This window comes from Quercus lobata, chromosome 7, assembly GCF_001633185.2.
Source record: "Quercus lobata isolate SW786 chromosome 7, ValleyOak3.0 Primary Assembly, whole genome shotgun sequence".
NCBI classification, from domain to species: Eukaryota; Viridiplantae; Streptophyta; class Magnoliopsida; order Fagales; family Fagaceae; genus Quercus; species Quercus lobata.
In genome coordinates this window covers 13,016,620-13,042,759 of record NC_044910.1, presented here as the reverse complement: position 1 = coordinate 13,042,759, position 26,140 = coordinate 13,016,620, and the positions used below count along the sequence as shown (strand labels likewise).

The 26,140-nt window shown below is 36.2% G+C and overlaps 1 protein-coding gene across 1 annotated transcript; it reads right to left on the bottom strand.

The window, feature by feature from the left end:
* LOC115951615 lies at nucleotides 1-2,759 on the bottom strand. Its single transcript, XM_031068785.1, has 3 exons — nucleotides 2,135-2,759; nucleotides 705-1,826; nucleotides 1-581 (listed from the first exon to the last, which is right to left on the bottom strand). The coding sequence occupies exons 1-3, from the start codon at nucleotides 2,757-2,759 to the stop codon at nucleotides 1-3; spliced, it is 2,328 nt and encodes a 775-aa protein (XP_030924645.1).
* Between the last annotated feature and the right edge of the window lie 23,381 nt (nucleotides 2,760-26,140).

Below are 26,140 nucleotides of genomic sequence, written 5' to 3'. Positions count from 1 at the left end.
CTACAGCATTAACCGTGCTCTGTTCCTCTGATTCCATACTCCCCACGCCGTAAATGCTAGAAGTTCTAGTGATTTCCCTTCATCAATCATCCATAGCAGCAGCTCCTTGACAGTGACAAAGCCAACCTCATACCGGAATCCCCACATACTTTGATCTGACCACACTACATCCAGTTCCGGGCATAACCATAATGCGTGAAGCGGGTCCTCCACAGCATTTTTACACCTCTCACATGTTAGGTCTTCAAGGATTTTTCTTCTCATCAAAGATTGTTTGGTTGGCAAAGCAAAGCAGCAAGCTCTCCACAGAAAATTTTTCACCTTTGGGGGGGCTCGCATCTCCCAAATTTTTTTCCACAGCCGCTTCTCATCGATTGGTGGTGTTTGCAGATTTGATTCCATTTCCGCCTCCTGTTTTAGAAATCTATACCCCGACTTACAAGTATAATTACCTGTTGGAGAATACGGCCAATAAAGAGTATCCTCTGCTGCATTACGGCTGAGTGGGATTTTCTTAATTAAGTCTGCATCTTCAGTCACAAACAGCCCATCTACCAACTCTTCATTCCACCTTCTTGTGACTGGATCAAAGAGAGTAGCTACGGTATGATCCTCAAAGCTCTCCAAGGGACAAATTGGCAGCTGCGTTGGGTGTTTTCTTGGCAACCAACGTTGCTACCAAATGTTTATTTTTTCTCCATTACCTATCCTCCATAAAGCCCCTCTTTGAATGATGTCTCTACCTCTAAGGATACTTTTCCAAGCATATGACCCCATCCTAGAGTCGGTAGCCTCCATAATTGTTGAATTTGGGAAGAAACGAGCCTTAAATACTTTGTAAAAAAGTGATGATTTATCATACAATAGCCTCCAAGCTTGCTTTGCCAACAGTGAGTCATTGAACATAGCAAGGTCTCGGAAGCCCATACCTCCAATAGTTTTCGATTTTGTCATTTCCTCCCATTTAATCCAATGGATTTTTCTTCGATCACCTCTTTGACCCCACCAAAATTTCTTGATTAAAGACTCAATCTCATTGCACAAACCCACTAGCAATTTGAAACACCCCATAGTGTAGGTAGGGATGGCTTGTATGACTGCCTTAAGGAGTACTTCTCTCCCCGCTTGCGAAAGCAATTTAGCTTCCCACCCTTGAAGCTTCCGCCAAACCTTCTCTTTTATGTAATTAAAACTTGCTTTTTTACCTTTGCCAACCAAGGAGGGCAGCCCAAGGTATTTTTCATAGTGCAAGATTTCAGGGACTCCAATGGCCACTTTTATTCCATGCTTCTCCTCCTCTGGTACAAACTTACTAAAGAACAGTGAGGTTTTACTTCTATTCGTTTTTTGTCCTGAAGCTTCCTCATACTCCTTAAGGATATTCAAAACTTTCCCACACTCCTCCATTGTTGCCCTACAAAAAATCAAACTATCATCTGCAAAGAGCAGATGCGTTAGTTTTGGACCCCTCCTACAAAGGGAGTATCCAGGGATTTCACCTTGTAAATCAACCTTTTTAATTAAGCCATTCAATCCTTCCGTACAAAGAAGAAATAGGAAAGGAGAGAGTGGGTCTCCTTGCCTAATGCTCCTTGTAGGAAAAATCATCCCACATGGATCGCCATTCACCAACACCGAATATGATACAGTTTTCACACAACCCATGACAAGATTTATCCATCTCTCCCTAAAACCCATCTTTCTCATTATCCCCTCCAAATACGACCAGTCCACCCTATCATACGCTTTACTCATATCCAATTTTAATGCCATATACCCATAGTTACCTCCCCTAAAGTTTTGTAAGCTGTGTAATGTTTCAAAGGCTACCAGAATATTGTCAGAAATCAAACGACCTTTAGTGAAAGCTGATTGGTGTTCAGTGATAATAGATGGAAGTATTTTTTTAGGCGATTTGCAAGAACTTTAGAGAAAATTTTGTAAAGGACATTACAAAGACTAATGGGGCGAAACTGGTGGGGAAATTCAGGGGAGTGTAATTTCGGCACAAGAGTAATAAAAGTATGGTTCAGATTGGTTGGTATTGTACTTGAATTTAACCAAGACAGAATGGAAGAGGTGACATCCTGGTTCACTGTGCTCCAAAAATGTTGGTAGAAGAGCGGGGGCATACCATCCGGGCCAGGAGCTTTAAGGGGCGCCATTTGTTTTAGGGCAATGGCAACTTCACTTGCCTCAAACTCACGACACAAATCACCATTCATCTCTTCATCAATCAGTGGTTGAACACAATCCAGCGCCCTAGTGGATACAATCCCCTCTGAAGTAGTAAACAGAGACTTAAAATAGTTGACCATCACTTCACCAATTTCTTCATGTCTGGTTCTCCATACTCCTGCCTCATCTCTGATACCCTGCAATGAATTTTTCCGGAATCTCCTAGTAGCACAACAATGGAAATATTTAGAGTTTTTGTCCCCTTCATTAGCCCATAGGATTCTAGACCTTTGAGCCCACATCGTGGCTTCCCTATCTTGCATCACCTCAATCTCTTTTTTAATCTGCCTGACCCTAAAATTATTTCCACTCACCATGGCTACCCTTTCTTCATTGGCTAGGGATTTTTTCAATCGGTTCAACTCCATCCTAACATTACCAAAAACATTTTTCTCCCATATCCCCAACTCTTTTCCACACTTATCAATTTTACTCAAAATATTACTCTCTACACTTCCATCACTTCCACTACCCCAAGCCGAAACCACCACTTCCTCACATCCCGAATTTGAAAGCCACATTTGTTCGAACCTAAATTTTTTTTTTCCAAATTGGAGGAATCAAACCCGATGGGGAAATGAATAATGGGATATGATCCGATGAAGTGCAAGACAAGTGGTACACCCTTGAACCTCCAAACATCATGAACCAACTATTATTAACCAAACACCTATCAAGAGTCTCCCAAATTGAAATCCCGCTTTCAAAGTGTTTGCTCCATGTAAATTTAGGTCCCTCAAAACCCAAATCCATGAAGCCACATTCATCAATCACCTCCCTAAACTGCTGCATTAGATAATAAGGTCTTCTAGCTCCTCCTAGTTTCTCCTCTTGTTTTATAATCTCATTAAAATCTCCGAGACAAAGCCAAGGCTTTTCAGGTTGTGAGTTTAGAGCTCTTAATTTGGCCCAAGCTTCATGTCTTCTTGCTGTATCAGGTTCCCCATAAAACCCAGTTAATCTCCACTCATTATCCGTGTTTTTATTAATCACCACATCAATATAGCGTCTATCTGAATCTTCCACCATCAAATTAACTGATGCTTTCCAATACAGAACTAATCCACCACTTCTTCCCACCCTTGGCACGACCCATCTATGCTCAAAACCAATACTTCTCTATACAAATTCTAGCCTTGCATCATCTGTAAGTGTCTCGGCTAAAAACACCACAGAGGGATCTTTTGCCTGAATAAAATCACCGAGCTCCCTCACTGTACGTAGGTTCCCAAGCCCACGATAGTTCCACGCTAAACAACTCATTGCCCTTGGCGGGGCTGACCATCAGCTCCCGCCACTACAAAGAATTTTTCATCATCATTGACAACTACTTGGAGACGTTTTGATGAACCTGCCATAAGGGATACCTCAGATGCCGCCATTCTTTTTTTTCCTTGCACCTTAACTTGTGCTGCCGTGTTACTCTTTGGCTTAGGTCTTTCTCTACGTGTCCAAGTACGTGCTGCCCTTGAAGATTGGAGATTGTGAACACCAATATCATTAGTATCACGTGACAACTTAAGTGAAGGTGTGCCACTTAAATTATCACGTGCACTAGGGTTAGAGAGGCCACTTGGATTAGGGTTTTTGTTGTGAGCTTTCCTGCCTGAATCCAATATCTTAGCCGCCCCAAATTCTGCTGCCAGACATAACTCCTCATTACACGCCACTTCCTCAATTTCAGTTTCCTTAGGGGGAGTAAATACTCCAATAATATCATCCTTTAATTTATTTTGGTCAACCGTATCTTCCCTCATAACTCTTCCTCCTTCATTACTCTTTAAAGACACCACGTCCTCATCTTCAATGCCCTCATTAGTGCTCCCATTATTGTTAACCGTTACCTCTTGTATCTGATCCGTTACACCTTTGCTGCCTGAATCAGAGTTCTGGCCTGAATTACTTGCCTCCGGTGTACCTGATCTGGCCTTCTTCTTCGCTGCATAGAACCCAGGGACAGTGATAGTATTACATCTAGCAGGAACAAAAGGCAGTGCTCGCAAGTATGGCCCAAACTCGCGTTGTTCTGGTTTGAGTGTACCCTCACTATCAATCCACAGATCACAATCTCGATCATCATGAGTAAGTCTCCCACACCAATAGCATATGTTAGGTAGTCTTTCGTACTTGAACGCTATCCATACTTGCTTCCCTCCTTCACCTATAGACACTAGTCTTCCACGGCACAAAGGTAGTGACAAATCAATGGACACCTGAATACGAACAAAATGACCATCGTCAAAAAATTTTGGGTTCATTGGCACGTAAACCTCCCCCAAGACACTGCCAATTTTCTTCGCCGCCTCTATTGTCATATACTTAATCGGAAGCCCATGGAGTTGAACCCACAGTTTCGTCTTCTCAAATTTTATATCTTGAAGAGAGGATTCATTTTCGTAACGATTCATGACCACTATATGTTTGTCAAACGTCCACGGCTCACCTTCTAAAATTCTATCCACATCTTCCATGTTGTCAAAGATGAATAGAATTTTATGGTCTCCAAAGCTCTGAATCTTGAACCCATTCTTGGCTTTCCATAGCGGGTTAAACATCTTCGCTATGACCTCCGTATTGATTGCTTGCCTAGTCAAAAACTTGGTAGCAATAGAAAATTTCTGACTTCTATCATCATCAAGTAGGCAGCAGCCCGGTCCCTCTCTATCCGATAGAGTGAGCTTATTCCAAGACTGAGCCAAATCGTCCATTCTCTCACTCGCTCAATACTGTTTCCCCACCCCCAGAAAAGAACCCAACAAGCCTAGGAATAACAGTGCTACTCCTAGGATACAACGCACCTTCAAAGAAGGGACTCACCAATTCTACTGTGGAAAGAAATTAGAGAGAGACCTAACTTCTAGACTCACAGAGAAACCGTTTTTGATCTCGATGTTCACTTTCTGAATTTTTTGGTCATGACTTATTTACTACAATTCCTACTACGTTTTTGTTGAGTCGCATCAGCGGGAAAAAGAGTCAATTGTATGGGAAATACTTCAGGAAGTTATGCAGGGGCACCCCATATTGCTGAATAGAGCACCTACTCTGCATAGATTAGGCATACAGGCATTCCACCCCATTTTAGTGGAAGGGCGCGCTATTTTTTTACATCCATTAGTTTGTAAGGGATTCAATGCAGATTTTGATGGGGATCAAATGGCGGTTCATGTACCTTTATCTTTGGAGGCTCAAGTGGAGGCTCGTTTACTTATGTTTTCTCATATGAATCTATTGTCTCCATCTATTGGGAATCCAATTTCCCTACCAACCCAAGATATGCTTATATGTCATCATTTTCTTTCCATCATTTTTAAAAAGTATATACATAAATATTAATGTATACAATAAATTTAGCTACTTTGTCATTGTGCCACAATGTCCGCTTATTTTCAACATCTTTTTTTTTTCTTTTTTTAAACTTTTTTTCTCCCTATTCTTAAAAATAAAATATAAAAAAAAGTTTTAAAAAAAAAAAAAAAAAAAAAAACCTCTTCTTCTCTCTATTAGTCCACATCTACTATTACACTTTTTCCAACTCTTCATTCCCTCTTTGCCTCTCTACTACTCTTTACTTGACCATTAAAATTCTTTTATCATTTTCTCTTTCTTATATTTTGACTCTTCTTTTATACATCTTATTTTTTATAAATTTGATATAATTTTTTTCCATACAAAAATTGTGAGTACCCTCTCTCTCTCTCTCTCTCTCTTTGGATTTTTGTTCTAAGTTAGTTTGATGTTTTTTTTTTTTTTTTCCCATCACAAATCCCTCTTATAGCTTTGGTTGAATTTTGGTTTGGGTTAATACTTAGTATGTTCTAGAAATAGGAATTTGAGTTTATATCAAAACAAAATATACATGGCTATGAATTCGAATGTGCCTACCAATTGTTTGAGTAATAATTTATTATAAAGTCTATATTTTATTCCTATGGTTTCATTTTAATTTTGGTTAAGATAATTGTAAGAACACGTTTTGCAGCCTAAGCCCAAAATGTATGGGATCTCGGCCTAGTGAACCCAGTACAATAAATTTGTAGAAAGTGGGTCAAAGAACTAGGCCCTAATGAATTGGGCAACGACTAGTATGGATTTAAAGGACGATCAAACAAAAACAAGAAGCACTGATTTGAATGAATTCACTGTCCGAGGAGGTAAGTTTCCATATAAATCAATTAAATCGATTACAAGTATAATTTTGATTGCTATAGTGTTCTCTATCTCTCTTTCGATCCCCTTTCCATAAAGAAACTCTTACAATATATAGTTCCCTTTGGACGATCTTGATCCTACACTTGTTGATCATTTGATCCTCCACTTGAGTGCTTGTCCCATCAGACACCCTTTCTGGCCTTTTGTGAATTGTGGTTGCCAAGGCAACACTATTCGAGGGTCTTCTCCACATAAATGCGGCCAGAAAATTAGCTACAAGGCATTCAATGTGGTGGTAGCAACTTTCCCTTAGATATTTTTGAGTTCCCATCCTTCTTGTATGTTCATGATGCACGTCCCTACCACTAGAGCTTCCTGGAAGGTCACCCTGACTATCGGGATATATATTTGAGCTATACTTAGCATGTCCGAGGAGATATTCTTCCTCGGACTGCCCTCCCATTCACATGTCACTCATGAGACTTTAAGCTTAAACCATCCACTACTATTCGTTCGTCCTCGAATCACTCATGCCCTCGGCCAAGGCCCAAGGCCCAATTTTGGATTTAGGCCCTCAACCCTACAATAGCCCCTCAAACTCCAATTTTTTCCCTTTCGTCCGAGGAGAAAAGTGGGGTTTTGATTTTTTAAGAGTTAACATTATTTAATCCTTTGATTTACACATGTGGGAGTGCCGTTTTGTGCGCTTCATAATTACTACTGATGCTTCGAAACTTGCGAGGCATCATTAATTGCTCCAGGCAGCGCTTTGTCCCCCACGCTGCACTTTGTTCCCCACATCCAACGATGAGGCACAGATCCAACGGTTGACCTTTCTCTTGGAATTTTGAGCAGGATAACTCCCACCCAATTTCATTCTTTATATAAAATCTCGAGGGAAATAACTTTCCCTTCATTTCACAAACCTTCAAGCTCTCTAGAGATTCCAAGCATTTCAACTCGCAAAATTCTCTAAGTTCCTAAGCTTCTCTAACTTTTTTTCCTTAAGAAATCTGTGAAAGATTTCTTCTAAAGGTTCAGGGATTAACACACGTACTTGCTTGTGTAAGTCTCTACTTCTTTATATTTCTTTCTCCTCGGCCTTCTTTCTTTAATTAATGAATAGGCTTCTCTTTCCACCTCTTGTGTCTTTACTTTATATGTTTTCAAGCCTACTATTTTTGCAAGTAGAATTGAACTATTGCCACTCTTTCTTTAGTAAAAAGGCTAACAATAGCACGTTGCTAATAATTCAAGTAATTTGACCAAGTAATAGAAATAAAGAGCTTTATCACATACTTGTATTGAGAATTGAATCCTTTGCAATGAAGATTGAATCTAATAGAGATGAATGATGTATTTTGCAAAAGATAAAAGGGGCAGGCAACCTTCTTCCTGCTCTATAATTAGATAAATAGTTAATGACTTTAACTCACTTAAAGCTAGTAATCTGAGGAGTTGAGTGTGATCTTGGATTTGTTTTAACACTTAGTGAAAGACAAATAAATATCCTAGTGTTAATTTTCCCTAAGTATGTGATCTGAGGGACCAGTCATGACTAGGATTCTGTTTAACACTTAGTAAGAATGAGTAGGTGTCATTGAGTGTAAATTTTCCCAAAGCATGTGGTCCAAGGAGCCAAACATGTCTAAGGTTCTGTTTAATCACTCAGAAAGATGTCTTAGAGTGTTAATTTCCCCAAAGCATGTGGTCCGAGGAGCCAGGCATGTCTAAGGTTCTATCTAATCACTTAGAAATATGTTTTAGAGTGTTAATTTCCCCAAAGCATGTGGTCCGAGGAGCCAGGTATGTCTAAGGTTCTGCTTAATCACTTAGAAAGATATCTTAGAGTGTTAATTTCCCCAAAGCATGCGGTTCGAGGAGCCAGGCATGTCTAAGGTTCTATTTAATCACTTAGAAAGATGTCTTAATGGGAGGCACGATGTGTTTACACAAAAGATAAACATATGATAAAGGAAACTTTCATTATTGATACTAGTCACTAACCCGTGCGATGCATGGGAAAGCTATTGTGTACGAAGATTGAAACAATTCTTTGTTTCTTCATCTTTGATCTCACATTAGGATTCCTATCCTTGATATGAAACATAAAATCTCGAAATGGAAAATATAAATCAAATTAAAATTAAAATTAGGATTTCAATCTTCTACATCCTCAAATATCCAATAAATGCTAAAATATCAATTTCCAATAAATTGAAAGACAACTTTAAAGTCCTTTTTGTATCTTTCTTCCTTTGTTGTTCTTACATTCTTTTCAAGTACCACTAATATAAGCTCGTCAATAAAACACGTTGAGAAATGTATTACGACATGTAGAAGTTAGATATCAAATTTGTAATTTTGCTATATTAAAAATATATGCACTTCTCAAGCTTAAATGTGTTTGTCAGTTTCTATAACAAAGTCAAAAACTTTCTTAACTATGTAGAATTCCCATCCAAACTTGAGATTATATTCATTTAATTATATTTGGAAAACAAATGTTTTCCCATTCAAATTTTCTACTTACAAAGGTAGGTCGATTTTAGATTGTTTTCATGATACCCATTGACAAAGCATAAAACAAAGCAAAAATAAAAAACCCCCTTTCATAATCATCAATCAATAATATTTTAAACTAATATAAATAATAATTCATAAAACATTCATTAAAAAAGACATTTTATATTATTTACAATCCATATAAAATAATAGAATTTGTTAATGCAATTGGAATTGAATCTTATTCTTTTTTTTTTAAGATCAAAGATAGAAAGAATCAATTTCTCAATATACAGCTCTTGATCTTTTTTTTCTTTTTCTTTTTTTTAACTTGATAAGTGCAACTCTTATCTAACTTATTGTTTAATGGGCAAAGACAAAGCAAATAGTTTTTTTTTTAAAAAATGCATTCAGAAATATCTTAGAAATGTGAATCCTTCTACAATTCATGCAAAGTCAATCACTTTTATTATTCAACCGTCCTACAAAAGACCAGAACATAACAATATCACTAAGCTATCCATCAAACCCCATTTGTTCTATAGATTGACATGCACAATTCAAATTCCCTTCTCACTACTTTAAACTTTAAAGTAGCAGCACATCAAGAATAAATATTCATATGAGCAATCAAACTTAAGGTGACATTTTTATTTTGGTATGTGCAAAAATGTAAATATGACATTTCAAGTTTAATTTGCATTCAACAGCATGTGATTGCAAAATCCTTGAAAGTGATGTGTACAACTTTTTTTTATATAAGATTGCAGCATGTGATTGCATTCATTTAGATCCAGCATGTTAATACTCCAACTTTCTTCATCATCTTCTTCAAATCATGTGGCTTCTTATAAGGAGGTCTTTGACCATGGGGTAGCCCTAACTTTACCCACCAATCTTCATTTCTAGTTGGCCACCAAGGTGGCAGAGCTCCCTTTTCTAGCAAGTAATTCCTTTGAGGGGGGTCATAGTGTTGCATTTAAGAAGACAAAAGTGACCAAAGAGTAGAATCTTGCAAGTCCTGGAGAAAGCTTTTAGAGTTCCCATTCTGATTATTTTTTGCCTCACTCATGGCAAGGCATTTTGCTTCATACTTGGCTATGGCTGCTGGCCCATTCTTATCAAACTTCACCTTTTCTTTCCACCAAGCTCTAATGTTGTCAGAAGCACCACTAACTAGCTTACCCTTCTTAGGAATTATACCAAAGACAAAGCTAAGAGCTTTGCAAACTTCCATAAGCTTTAGCATATTCTTGAGAATCCCATCCTATGCTCTACTTCCTCCGAGCCTGATCTCAGTGGTTTGCTTGGTTTTTGCAAACTTCCATCAGCTTTAGCATATACTTAAGAATCCCATCCTATGCTCTACTTCCTCCGAGCCTGATCTTAGTGGTCTGCTTGGTTTTTGCAAACTTCCATCAGCTTTAGTATATACTTGATTATCCCATCCTATGCTCTACTTCCTCCGAGCCTGATCTCAGTGGTCTGCTTGGGCTTCTGCTTCTCTGCAGCTTGTCAGGCTGCAATCTTCTGTCTTTCCTTAAGCCTCTTGAGTTTGATACGATCCTTCCACATTCACCTTTCCAATTCTTCTGCTTCAATCTCTTCATCACTCACATCTTTATCCACTATGTCGTCACACTTTAATAAAGTCATCAACTTCTAAATCCAAACTGTCGTCCAATGTGTCATCAACCAGCATAAGGTGGTCCATTGAATCAAATTACAACAACTCTCTGGTTGATGACCAAAAACCATGGAAAAAAACAAAAACAAAAAAAAATCTTTAATCTTACTACTTATTTTGTTTCAATCTCCAAGCTATACAACCACTCTAGGACTAAAACGAAAAGTTGTACCAAGCTCCCTAATAGCACAAGGTTCTGTTACATTGACCATCAAAATCAAACCACAGTCAAAAACCCAAATTAATTTTCTATTCCAACCTTATCTAAAAAACCAAACAAAACATAATTATTGATAAAATCTTATGAATTCACATATATTGTGCCAAATAGCCCCTTTCTTTATTCAATCAAACCCATCTTCGCAATGACACCAAACCTATAAAAATCCCTAAAAAGTCTTAGATTACAACAATTCAAATATTAATATACAAGACCCAGCATCCTATAATAGATTTATAAACAAATCCACATCTCAAAAAAAAAATTGATATATAAAACCCCAATTCTCAGAATTTCCAAAAAACAAAGTGGTTGACAAATGACAGAAAAAGTTATACTGTTACACTACATGTTCGTTGAAATCACGCAGGATAAGACCCAACCCAAATACTTACACACAAAAGTGACAGAAAATTCTTACACATACCTACACAAATAGTCATTGAAATCACACAAGAGAAGACCCAACCCAAAAATCTAGGCTCACATAATGCATGCAACGTAAATAAACTCAAAATCTTTAAATTAATCCCTATCTAACAAAAAAAAAAAAAAAAAAATTGGCGCAAGCCAAACAACCAGACAACAGAACAAGCTCTGCATCATTCTGTATAGCATATTGCAGCTTAAGCTGCAACTTGCAACCTCCATATACAACACAAAGACTGATACTTTTACAGCAAATGAAAAGCCAAATTACAGCAAAATCACTTGTACAAAACTATACAGATGAATCCAGTCCATTCCATTACTTGGACTTAAGGGATATTAGAATTGAGACTCCAATTCCTACATAAGGCTCTATCAAGAATTGAGTCATCATAAATGGGGCCACTCTCCACTCTATTAAGTAGAGTAGATGGAAAAATGAAATAGTAAAACAATGAAATTAGAGACTTTTTTTTTTTTTGCTTTTGATAAACAAAATTATAGACATTACTTATCATGCAAAATGGAAAAATCCAAGACAAGAAAAGGAAAAAAGAACATGATACTTCGTACTTAACTTAGTCAAGGCAGCTAGGATAAGGAAAAGTTTGTTTTCTTTATAATAACAGAATCCTTGCCCTGCATAATTTTAAGCTGATTTTGGTGTTCTTTTATTATGCATACTTTACATCAAGAATAGCATATTGCATCAAGAATTTGTAAAAAAAGATTTTTTTTAGTCTATGAAACTTAGACTGTATGAGGTTTTTTTTGAGTGTTTGAGTTTGGGCAAATGAAAATTTTATAGATCTGAAAAATTATGCATATGTTTCCTAAAATTTCCTATGGATCTAAGTAGACCCTTAATATTGTCCAAGATTTTTTCACATAAATTCTCCCAATAATCTAAGCTAGACAAATATATCATTGCATAAGTCTTGCATTGTGTTATGCTGAGAAAGAAAATAATGACTTTGGCAGAAGGAGAAATTTAAATACCTGAACTTGTTTGTAGGTAAAAAAATTTCTCACCACTCCCCAATTGGATAATCATCAAATAACCCTACAGGCACATTCAAAATTTGGGAATTACACTTGGAAATAAACAGGGGAAAAAAAATCTATAAAAGAAAAGAGAGAGTAGAAGATGGACTAACCACATTGTTTTTGTATTACCATTGCGCAAACAAATCTGGAGCTTCTCTTATTTGGTTTGTCATCACATGCAGCTCTTGAATTTCGATCATTTGCAGCTGAAGAGAACAGAACATTCTATTTTATTATTACTTCTTAAAGTATAACTGGAAATTTAAGAGAGAGAGAGAGAGAAAAACTGAAAGTGAATTTGGCAATCTTTGATAATTGTTTGGTTGATTCAATATGAGAAAACTTATGGCCGGGATCTGTCTTGGACCAACCTGCACAGCTAGGGATGAATTTTAATAGCGTTAATACCGAAACATCGAATATGGGAAATTTTGGACCACTCTAATTCACTTTTTATTAATTTGGGGCAACCGCTCGTATCATATGGGAAATAAGTCTGCAAACTATTCAGCCTCTCTCATTAAACAATATCTACATAAACCCATATATGACCCACAACACAAAAGAGGTAGAACTCAAATTAAAAAACCCAGTTGGCGTATCCACACAACAGCACTACACGAAGAAATCAGAATCACACTAACCCATATATGACCCACAATACAAAAGAGATAGAGCTCCAATTAAAAAACCCAGCAATCAAAAATTCAACATCCTAAAAAAAATCAAATACAAAGAAAAATCAACATAACAATCATCTATATCACAGCACGAAAGAGGCTATTAGATTTAATACATAGATTGCATATAGTTTGCAGCTAGTTTGAAATAATAGAAACTAGCCAAGTATTCAAAAGTTCAGAACAAGGCCATATGAGCATTCTTCCAAGTACCAACTTCATCTTTTCTTTAAAAAATAAAAATAAACTTAAATTAAGTTTTCCATGATCAACCTTAGAGCTCCAACTTGAATTATTAATCGAGGTTCCTAGCTACTTCTTCAGAAGTAGCTAGGAACCTCATTAACAGAAGTTAGATGATGCTTCTTGAGCTTACTAAACGGTAATTCCTGCAGATCGTAAACAGCTGTGCAAACTTTCTCCAGTAAGTAATTAATCATCTTAGGAGACTCGAGCCTACAATTTCTAGCAATGTCACCATACTTCTCAATTATGGCAAGAAGAGTCGGAGCACACACAGCACTCACACAATATGAACCCACTTGTTCAAGTGTGTTATTTGCCGAGCTTGTTGCATCAGGGCTAATGTCATAGAAGGCGCTTGTCATGTGAAAAAGCGATGGAACTCTTACAGCTCATGCGATCTGGAGTGTATGTACCCATTCCTTCATTATCTCCTCAAGAGCAGTGTCCAGGGAAACGACAGCTGCATCTCGGACATCTTGTTCTGAAGGCATGACGGTTAAAATGGCAGCAGCATTGGCACCGGCACCATCAGCAGTCTCCTCAGGAATGTGTGTCTCAAATGTTTTTTCCAGGGCACCTTTAAGCTTTTGGTTTGCCAATATTACACTTCTTTCTCCTGCAAAATCTACACAGAGGTCATCTGAGCTCGAGGATTCTAAAGCGGTACTTGAATTTTCAAAAAGTGATGCATTAATGCCATAGCAGCTAAAATAATCACCGTGTCCATCGTTATATCCATGAGGGTCATTATCAGGGGATACAACTTCTACACCATGGACATTTTGTTCAGAAGCCGTTGATGTAAACATGGCAGGAGAATTCTCACAAGCTTCTGTAGCAATGTTCCTAGAAGTTTGCACTTCAATATCTTTTCTGGTGACACCCGCTTGTTCATCGTCTATTGCACCTTCCGCTTCTTTATTTCCTTGAATTTCTTTGTCAGGAGAAACAGTTTCTGCATCACAGAAATTCCGTTCGTAGAAATAATTCAAATAGAGAAGCAAAGATAGCTCATGTTTAAGTAGAGCAAAAAAACACTCCAAAAAGGGAGAAAAAAAGAAAAGAAAAAAAGAAACAAGAAAGAAAATTTGATTGTCCTTAAGAATAAACTATGGTCCTGGAATCCTATCAGATCAGATCAGTTGGTGAGCATTCACAGGAAGCTGCACCTGGTTGTTTTGAAGGAAGATGATAGAGCACTATGGGCCAATTCCTACAAATTTGATTTTGCTGGCAAATAAAGCCGAGTGGTGGCAGTTAGTGTGGTTTAACTTAAGCCATTCCTAATGCTAGACACTCCTTTGCTGGATGGATGGCTATTCTTAATAATCTTCCAACCAAAGCTAGGATGCTGCAATGGGGACTTTCAGTAAATGGTTTATGTGTTTACTACTTTACTGCAGGTCTAGCCTTGACTCTAGAGAACATTTTGATGAACCTAGCTACATGCTACTCCTCTATCTCTAAATAATATTTTACATTTTCTTTTTGATTGCCTCTTAATAATGATCCATTAGTAAACAAGGTTAGCATAATTTTTTACACATAACCTTTGTTAATCCTATCTATTACAAAAATATATTTCAAAGTGAAAATAAATAGCGTTTTGTTGGAAAATTAAAATCTTGAGAAAGGTGGAAGCTTTTATTTTATTTTCTTTGAAACGAGTGTATTTTCAAGTGACCCTATATTAAGCACAATGTTGCATCATTGACACCATGTAAATGCTCAAAATAATGAATAGTTTACATGGCGTCAATAATGCAAGTATGAAAGATAATTACGTTAGTCCTCAAAACTGTAAATTACCAACAAAAAAGAAGAAGAAGAAAGATAATCGTACACATGCCACATTCACATCAAATCATTTAGCCCTGTTTGGTGACTAGGAAAACACAGTAAGAACAAAGAAAGTTACAAGACATAAAATTTAAAGTTGTCTTATGTCTTCTGGATTTATAAGGGGCAAAAAAAATTCCCCATATCAGCAGATCTGAAATATTTGGAACCCCAATATCAAAGGTTTTTCCTTTCTTGGGTTTCAAGTAACAAAACAGTCTAAACATGCCCAACTAAAAAATTTCCTTCCTTTTCCTTTCCTTTCCCAAATTTTTAAAGCAACCCAAACCATCAAAAGTTCATACACATCACACACACACACAAACATACACACATGTATATGCAAGAGAATACACAGAAACAGTGGAAACAGAAGTGAAACAAGAAAAGATTGAATTTTTTTTTCTTACTGGCTTTGTCTTCCTAGTGTCCCTTCTGACCAGTACCATACACGGTTTGCTAAACCAGAGAGAGTGAGTGAGAGGGAGTAGTTTTACAAGAGAAGAAAGTTTGTTTCTTTGGTTTAGGATGTATAAATTCTGTGTGTAGGACTTCTTTTTTATTTGGGTCTCAGAAAAAAGCTTCTCATGTGGTTTGAACGAGGAAATAACAGCCAATGAGTACAGGGCATTTGTTATGCCAAGTAGCACAAGGGGTACTCTCTCTCTCTCTTTGAGTCTGAGATTTTGATTCTTACTAATTTTTTTTTTAATGAAAGCTATTCTTAACGTTAAGCATTTCAATTTAATCTCACTGTTTTTATCAGAGTGTGTAGACTTATTGCCTATTTGTTATATGAAATTACTGAATTCTCAAAAAAAAAAAAAAATTTGAAAATGAAAACCAAAGTTTTTTTTTTTGGTTCTTTCTATCGATAGAAATTCATGAAGACAGTCATCTTCTACAAAGCTTGCCATGCCATCACAGTTTTGGAATGAATTTTCAGCTGAAAGGCAACGCCCTTGGCACGTGGAAAGAAAAGGTGAAGATTTTAAGGGTCTTTTTGTATTTGTCTCTGGTTTTTGCATGGTGGGAGGGTTTAAATTTTTTATTTTTTATTTTTTTTGTGATCATTGAAGTTTGAACTGCAGTTATTTGAGGAAAATAATAAATAAATAATGCATTAATTTCCAGCGAGTTTATATTTATACTTTTATTTTTCTAGACTAATTTTTAATTTTGTAGGTAAGAGCAAAGTATAAAGCTAATTATTATTTCTAATTCCATTGTGAAATGTTTCATGTAATACTTACACTTTTGTATCAGATGCCCACATTTGATAAATGATGTGAAAGAGAGTCGACAAAAGTGTAAACAACCAAAACTCATCTTTAAAATAATTAGCCTAAACCTTTTATTTCAAAAATCATTTATAAGAATGAGATAAGACTGATGAGTTTTACCTCTTCCTCCCCTACTATTTATTAGTATTATTTGTTATTATATATTCCTTTAGGGTTGTTTTTTTCCCCTTCAAATATCATAAGATTTAATAATATATTCTTCTAAATATATATATATATATATATATATATATATTATTTAGATTAAATTTAAACCCTAGTTCTTTGTTCACTAGATTTATTTGAACTAATGGAAACCCATTGAAAAAAGATTTTACTATTCTGGTATGCAAAACTATATTAGTTAAAAAAAATTGCGGGATTAAATAGAGTGATAATGTTTCAAAACCATCGAAGTGTTTCATTTTCATACCTAGAGTCTGTTTGTGAACAACTTATTTAGCTGAAACTGAAAACTTTTTGCTAAAAGTATTGTAAATAAAGTTAAAAGGTAGTTGAAATAGTACAGGGATATCCAATCCAAATATTTCATTTTTATACTTAGTGTGTGATTGGATTCACGTTTGCGGGCGTCTGCGTTTTAACTTTTCAGCATTTCCCTCTCTTTTTTTTTTTTTTTTTTTCACGCATTTCAGGGAGACAATTATCACTGTTCACACACTGTAGCAACACTATTCACGAACTGTAGCAACACTGTTCACACACTGTTTATGGGACCCACAATCACTTTATTCAGAAAAAATATTAAAAATAGGTCCCATGGTACTATTCACACATTTAAAAATTATTTTATTACAGTGTTTTCAGTTTTCAGTTTTCAGTTTCAGCAAAAAATAAGTTGTATCCAAACGGACCCTTAGAGTCCGTTTGGGAACAACTTATTTAGCTGAAACTGAAAACTTTTTGCTGAAAGTATTGTGAGTAATAGTACCAAAGTGCAATGAGACCCATGAATAATAGCAAAAATAAAATAAATAGTAAAAAAAATTGGCTTTTCAAGCTAATGCCAAACGCAACCTAAACTTAGATTAAAAGGCCCCTCGCCTACTAACAACAGGTGGAAGGTAAACGCTAAAGTGGCAAATAGAAACACTTATCAAGAAGAAAGAAAAGTGGGACTATTTGCCAAAATGGACAAAACTAGTTTTATCGCGAGCCCAAATTTTTTTGCAGACCTTACAATTAGTACACAATATATCCTCACAAATAACCTGCCCAGGTCCCATGCAATGCCAAGTAATCTACTTTGAGTACAAGAACCAATGACTCATACAAAGTCAAATGGCCCTCTTGAAAATATTCCAATAGAAGGGTTACACAAGAAATCTTGTGGTTATTTACCAGAATTGCTATCTATAGAATTTAACAACTTAGTTGTATCCTGAGGACAAATTTGTGATAACCTTTTAACAACAATAGTGTGGGGGCAAATATTGTCTAAGGATAACAATTTTGTATCTCCAAGTTATCTTTTCTGTTTGTCTTTTGTGTTATCCTTGTTCTTCCTTTAATACTTTGTGTATTATTCCCAACAATCTTAGACAATATTCCCTACGATGGAAGAAACAAGTGATATTTCAGCACTGAAGATGTTGAATCGTGAGTTGGTGAAATTGGATTGCTTTGATGGAACCAATTTCTCTTGATGGAAAGACAAGGTGATATTCCCATCAATTTGAAATAGCTCCAATCATTCAGGAAAGACACTTGAATCTTGCTGATCTTAAGGGTTCCTCCATTCCTAGCTGTTTTGAAGGATGGGAACCCCCTGGAGTCTGTGAACCTTTGATCAAAGAGTTCTATGCAAATGCATCACTCGAAGAGGATCACATAGAAAGCTGGGTTAGAGGACTTGCATTCAATCTTGACATGAAGGACATTGATGCTATACTTGGACTTGAAGAATAAGATCATGAAGGGTTCATTCAGTTCAAGGACAAAATGGTCTCTCTAGAATCTGTGCAACTCCGCATTGGTGGCTATAGGAAAAGAATATGCCTCAACGCAACCTCCTTTCCTCCGGATTTGAGATGCCTTGCCTATATCATGATGTTCAACTTGTATCTGGTAAGGAAGTTGTCAACCATCAACAATGCTAGAGCCATATTCCTCATGGAGTTTCATGAGAAAATCTACATTAACATTGGTGCACACTTGTACAACATCATTACTGAAGCCACAAAGACAACCGCAAGGTCAAAGCTTGTTGTCCGAAGTCTTATAATGAGGATTCTTCATGAAAATGGTGTGGAGACTCCACAAAACATAAGCCTAATGACTCCATCTCCTTCCATCAACACACAAACAATCCTAAGAAGTATGATTCGAATTCCTAGAGATGAACAAGCTAAAGAACTTGAAGAGGCCCCTCCTACTGATACAAAGACTGAAGCGGAAGGACAACAACCTCCTCCAAGACGTGGTGGTGGTTGAGGTAGGAGCGGAGCATCATCACCTTCATCAGCTCCTCCCGATACTCTTCAGATCATACTTGAAAGGATTGATGGCCTTCGGGATGTAGCAACTGAGCACTCTAACATCTTTGCAGCTATCCAAGACTAAATCAACTTGTTGGTAGCCAAGTTTGGCAGCTTTACTCACTAGATTTAGCCCTTTGGCCATTTTAGTCAAAAAGGGGGAGTAGTATTCGGTAGCTCTTGAGGGGGAGAACATAGCATTGGTTTTCATAGCACTAATGGTTTTTACAGTTTTTATGGTTTTTATAGCACCTTAATTTAGTACTTTATTTGTTTTAGTACTTTGGTTTTAAAGGATATTTTTGTGTTATGGATACTTGGATGTTTTAGCTATTTTGACTATGCTTATTATGTACCTTTGCTTATGTAGCTTAGTACTTTTAGTTAATGTTTTGCATTTTCTTTAGTACTGTTGTGCCCTATTGGATCTTGTATCCTTGATGCAATTGCTTTAGTGTTCTTACATCAGTTGAGTGTTGGATATGCAAATGGTACTTTGCATTGAGCTTATTTGCTTGAATGTCCAGATGTTCATTCATCGTGTGAATGTTCATTGTAGTCACTATTTATAGTGATTGTCCCTGTATGGTCAAGTTCTGCTTCATTGTTATATTCATACTTGCTTCATCGTATTGTGCTTGCTCCATATGCATTCTAAGTTTTCCGCTTACAATGAACTTAATGAGTGCATTTTGTGATATTGTTTTCAGGAGACTTGTTCGTATGGTTCAAGAGCTTCACAGATTTAGAATTAGGTGCGAGTGAGTTTTGGTAACTGTTCCCAACTCACATTTTTAAGTCTAGAGTATGTTTTAGGGTTTTTTTACGGAATAGCCAAAGGGGGAGATTGTAAAGTTGAATTTATTCAACTATGTGTTGGCTTTATTCCGTGCCAAATTTGCTTGTAATTAAACATTTAGAAACCATGTATTTAGGTGAGAATAATGTAAGAGTTATGTGTGAGAAAGTGTGAAGAATTGATCAAGTGTATGCATCAAGAGGCAACTCGTGATTGGATCTCGCGACTGGCTCGTGAGTGGTGACTTGCCAGAATCTAGCACACGTGTGGAGCATGTAGGAAGTTGAAGGGTCAGGACAACTGGATTACTACAGGACATAAAGTACAGTCTGACCTTTCTGTTAACTGGCGACTGGAACTCGTGACTCATCCCAATAGCAAAGTGACTCGCCAGTGCACCTTGTTTTGCTGAAAAATGACTTTTCACATTCCATCTCATACCCTACTGAATGTTCACTTGGTGTGAAAAATACTAGTGAATGTTTAGGCCCTCAATTTCAAAAATACTAACACAAGCTTATATTCAAACAATGTATGTGTGGAATGATAAATATAAGCTATACCCAAATAATCAAACTACTCTAAGCCATAATTTAATCATAACACAACAGTAATTAAATGCAAAGAGTAAAAGATAGAGAGAAGTAAACACAAGATTACACTGGCATGTGTTATCGAAGAGGAAACCAAAGAACTCGATGAAAAACCTCTCTGCCGCCCTCCAAGTGGTGAAATGATCTACTAGAAAATCAGTTGGGATACATAAATAGCATTAGACCCTCCAAGCTTAATCTATCCGATGAGCCTAAGCCCTCCAAGCTTCTTGCTCTAAAAAGGTTAAGCCTAACCTTGTCTTTTATAGCTTACCGAATCTCGCAATAAGCCCATTGCATCAACCAAAAGAATTGGTCCTCTCTGAACTGCTTCTCAAGCACCAAATAACCTTCTCACTAATATAAATATGGTGATGTAAGGATTTGGCTAAAGCTCCTCTCAAGGGTATGTCAATGGAAAGAGTGAGAGTAGAGGAACTTAGAGAATCAAAAGTATAAGATTGTGGATGAATCAATCTTGTTGTTCTCTAAGGTTTATCTCTCAAAATTCTCTCTAGAAGCTCTCTACATTTTGTGGGTATAAGAGTATTTATAGTAGGGTATGAGAAGGAATGTGAAAAGTCACTTTCTGCAAAACAGAAGGCTTTGGCGAGTGACTTGCAACTGGGATGAGTCGCGAGTTCCAGTCGCCAAGTAACAGAATGGCCAAACTGTACTTTTTTTCGGTAATGATCCAGCTGTACTGACCCTTCAACTTTCTACATGCTTCACACGTGTGACACTTCTGGCGAGTCACCACTCGCGAGTCAGTTGCGAGTTCCAGTCAAGAGAATGCTCTTGAATGCACATACTTGATCAATTCTTCACACTCTCACACATAACCCTTACATTATTCCCACCTAAATATAGGGTTTCTAATTTGGTGTTTGACTTATGACTATATTTTTTATTTTGATACTTCCTTTTCTCATTATATTCTATTTCTCTCTCAAAAAAGGTGATTACTCTCTCTCTCTCTCTTTCTCTCTCTCTCTATATATATATAGATATATTATTTATTCTTTTTTGATGAATCATTGTATTTTTATATATAATACTATTTTGGGTTAATACGATTTGGTAGTGTGTTTGATTTTTTAAATTTTCTGTCACAAGTCTTCTCTCTCCTTCTTTTAGCTTTTGTTTGATTTTTTTTTTTTTTTTTTGACATAATACTTAGTTATTTTGGAAGTGAGATTTTGAATTTACATCAAAATAAAATGTTGGATATGTATTTGAATGAATTTATCTACTATTAAAATTAAACCGCCCAAGATGAATATGGATAGACAATATTTTAAGGGGAAATTACAATAAACCCACCTGTAATTTGGCCTATTTTTACTTTGCCTACCCGTAATTTAAAACTTAACATTTTGCCCACCTGAACTTCAATCTGTTTGCTCTCCATTACCCACCTCACCCTCAGACGTTAGAAAAACACCCTTTTATTAAAAATCAGAACATAACATGGATCAAAAACACGAACTATTGAATCTTTTCCTCGCAAGCCCTAGAAACACGAAAAACCCTTGTATTGAGCTAGGGTTTTGATTTTTCTGATCGTGGTGCATAACACTTTCATGTGAGGGTGAGGTTTTGACTTTGAGTTGTCTTAAGGCATTGAATATTCGAAGATACATCATCATCAGGTACGAAATTTATGTTTTATGTGGGTTGGGCTTTCAACTTTTGATGGTAGCTTTGATTTACAGGAAATTTTATTCACGCGAAGTTGATAAGCGATGTCTTCTTCGAGTGGAAATTACTTAGGTTCAAGTGGGCATATGTGTACATATAAGACTTGTGTGCTGAGAACAAGTCTGACAGTGGATAATTTTGGGAGAAGGTTTGTGGGTTGTAGCCAATATAAAGTAAGTATAGTTTTTACTTAATCTAATTGACTCAAGTGAGTTTGGAATGTGATGTGTTCAATTCAATTTATGAACAGGTTGGTCCCAAGTGCTCTTTTTTTTAATGGATTAATAATCCCACTTGTATGCATGGGAATGAAACTGCCCATTTGATGCAACGAAAGTTGGACTTACTGCAGAGTGAGCTGCAACTTGCAAATGAAAGGGAAAAAGCAGCAACCCAGACAGCAGCAGAAGCTACCTAAATGGTAGAAATTGCTTAAGAAAGGGCAGTAAAAGCCACTGAGAGGGAGAGAAAGTTTTGAACCTCTTCTGTTAAAGCCAAAGAGATAACAGTGAGAGCTTTAGAGCAAGAGAGAAAGTGTAGAATTGCACTAATTCTATCATCGTTTTTTTTTTTTTTTTTTTTTGTGTTTTGGTTACGTTGTTTTCATGTTTTGGCTTAAGTGAGAATGTTGAAATGATGAGATTGAGTTTGCCTGGTGGGTTGTAATGTATAAGCAAGTTCTCAATTGTATTGTAATAGAACTATGTAAGATGGTAGATGCTGTTGGCTTGAAGCCACTTAATAATATAAGTTTTTTTAAGATAAAGTGTTATTTATGTTAGATGTTGTTGGTGCTTTTGTTTAAAGTGAATTGGCAACTTGTGACTTGTTGTTTTATTGGATGCTGTGAGCTGTGTTGGTTTGTGCATAAAGTGCATTGCATGAAAATAATTGTATTGAAAGTGAATTGTTTCAAGTTTAAAGTGCATTGTGTAAAGTGTTTATGTTGAAAGTGCATGACAACCATATGTCAACTTGCTATTGGAAAAAGACATGTTTGTATCGCATACAAAACATATGAGCAGAAAATTAACAGATCTACTTCATTTGCAATTGATAACATGTACTATGTAAGTTTCAGAATACAAGAACAAGAGAGTGTACCTTGGTGCGTTGAAATTCAAAACTAAAGATCAGAAGTTCTTGAGAACACTTTTAATCTTCATTCCAATTCCATTTGTGCCCAACAAGTGTGGTTTCTCAATCAGTTTATATGTGTATGTTCAAGGGAGAATTAGAGAATGTCCAACACTCACATACAAACCATTTCATTCTCTTACAAAATTCTGTATGTTTCTTTCCTTATAACTGATTATCTAATTGGACTAGCCTTTTGGGTCATTCCAATTGGGTTTTGGTATGTGGCTTGGAGTGGGACCAAAAGGGAACAAATAAGACTTTGCTCTAATGGGCCTTGGGCTTTTTTGTCAACTCTTGACAAGTCCAAAGTTACCATTAATTATATTTAATACCACTATATAAATATAATTGCATTCTAAGCCTTATTAATAAATTATATCCCAAGACTTTATCATACATACAACCTCTTCATAAAATATTCGTAGTAATACAAAGTCATATAAGTTGACTGCCACTTTAAAGATTACTACATCTTAATCCTTAAGTACCTAATTTAATCCTTTTAAGTTATTTATCATATATTTATGAAATCCAATTTTATAAATATATACTTTAGTAACTCCTTACTAAAGTGGTTAGGCCAACACTCTGAATAACCGAACTCATTAAACTTATTTCAAATGAATATTTTATATCTCCATTAAGAGATTATGAATTCCATCTTGAGAATATATGTTCCATCAACACTAAATGTGGCTGTCCAACATAATAAGGTTTTTATTGTTACTTTAGATCTCACTCCTGATGTATCAAAGCAACCTATACTTCATGATCAAGTCCATTATTTTCTCAAGATTAAGAGTTCATATAAATCAAAGTCGTGAGATTTATTATTCATTTGACAGTCGTTAAGAGAATAATAAATCTCACAGTGGTCCAGTTCAATATGTCTTAACTCTTAAAACATATTAACATATCAACTAGAAGTCTCCACTTTCATGATCAAGACAAATCATCTTAGTTGATATATTATAGTCTTTGCAGATGAAATGCCCAATTTTATTACCAACTACGAACTAAAATTCTAAGTTTACAAAGAACTTGTGACTTACATTTTCTATAACTAAATCACATACTATGCATCTCATGGACTATATGATAATGTTCAAATATTCATGTTACCATTATTTTAGATCATAACAAAAACAACTTTATTTATTACAACATTAAGTCATGCATGATGTCATACATAATGTCCCATATAATGTCATACATAACATCCTACAATAGGATTTAAGGGCACTAACCCTAACAATCTCCCACTTGCCCTAAAGACTAATATGCACTAACCTACTCTCATTCCTTCCAAATGTGACTCAAAAGTCCTTTAGGGCAAGGCTTTGGTAAAGAGATCTGCTAGATTATTTGCACTATTTATCTTTGCTACTACTACATCTCCACAAGCAACAATGTCTCAAATGATGTGATACTTTCTTTCAATGTGCTTTCCTTTCTTGTGATTTCTTGGATCTTTGGATTGTGCAACCACTCTACTATTGTCGCAAAATAATGTGATAGGAACTTGCTCTATTCTCATAACACCAAGATTAGAAAGGAATTTCTTGAGCCAAACAGCTTCCTTTGCTGCTTCACAACCAGCAACATATTCAGCTTCCATGGTAGAGTCAGCAATACAAGATTGCTTAACACTCCTCCAACTTATGACTCCACCTCCCAAGGTGAACACACAACCTAAAGTGGACTTTCTGAAAGCAAGATATGATTGAAAATCTGAATTTGTATAGCCAATAGGTATCAAATCCTCACATCGATAAACAAACATATAATCTCTCATTCTCTGTAGATACTTGAGAATATGTTTTACAGCTTGCCAATGTCTTGGTCCTGGACTTGATTGATATTGGCTAACCATGCCAATTGAATAACAGATATTTGGTCTAGTACAAAGCATGGCATACATGAAACTTCCCACCACAGAAGCATAACGAACTTGCCTTATCATATTTTCTTCCTCGAAAGTCTTAGGCCTTTGGTCATCAGATAGAGGAACTCCATGTCTAAAAGGAAGTTACCCTTTCTTGGAGTTTTGCATGCTAAACCGTTCTAGAACCTTATCTATATATCCAGCTTGTGACAAGCCTAATATCTTATTCTTGCGATCTTGCCAAAGCTTGATTCCTAGAATAAAGTTAGCCTTACCCAAGTCCTTCATATCAAATTGGTTTGACAACCAAACCTTTACTGATGACATTACCCCTACATCATTTCCAATGAGTAGAATATCATCAACATAAAGCACTAAGAACATTATTATTTTATCTTGATGTCTTTTGTACACACATGGTTCATCAAGATTTCGTTCAAAACCAAATGACTTGATTGCTTGATTAAATCTAATGTTCCATGACCTAAATGCTTGCTTAAGTCCATAAATGGATCTTTTCAACTTGCATACCATATGCTCTTGGTTCTTTGTTATGAAACCTTTTGGTTGTATCATATAGATTTCTTCTTCAAGATTGCCATTAAGAAATGCAGTCTTGACATCCATTTGCCAAATCTCATAATCATAATGAGCAGTAATGGATAAGAGAATTCTGATAGATTTAAGCATTGCTATTGGTGAAAATGTTTCTTCATAATCAATACCTTCTTATTGTGTATACCCTTTCGCCACTAGCCTTACTTTAAAGGTTTCAACCTTTCCATCTGTCCCTGTCTTCCTCTTGTAAACCCATTTGCAACCAACAGGTTTAATGCCGTAAGACGCCTTTACAAGATCCCAAACTTGATTGGAATACATTGAATCTAATTTAGATTTCATAACTTTGACCCAATGATGTGCATCTATATCATTTATTGCCTCTTCATAAGTGTAAGGATCAGTTTCGGCTTCTTTTGAGATAGCTTCATAAGTTTCTCTCAAACCTATAAATCTTATAGGTGGCCTTACAATCCCCTCACTACGACGAGGTTCTTGTGTACTAGTCATCTCATGAGTAATATCTTGTGGTGTATCCGATACAACCACATCATTCATAGTTTCATCCATTAGTTGTTCAATTACAGGTTCATTCATTTCAGCCAAAACAACTCTACTTCTAGGAGTAAAATTATTCATA

Excerpts from the sequence above, each read along its gene's own strand:
- LOC115951615 (XM_031068785.1), bottom strand. The coding sequence starts at position 2,759 with ATGTGGCTTTCAAATTCGGGATGTGAGGAAGTGGTGGTTTCGGCTTGG. Across the intron at positions 1,827-2,134 it reads TAAAGCTCCTGGCCCGGATG|CCTTTGAAACATTACACAGC; the intron begins GTATGCCCCCGC and ends ATATTCTGGTAG. Across the intron at positions 582-704 it reads AGGGGCTTTATGGAGGATAG|TCACAAGAAGGTGGAATGAA; the intron begins GTAATGGAGAAA and ends TCTTTGATCCAG.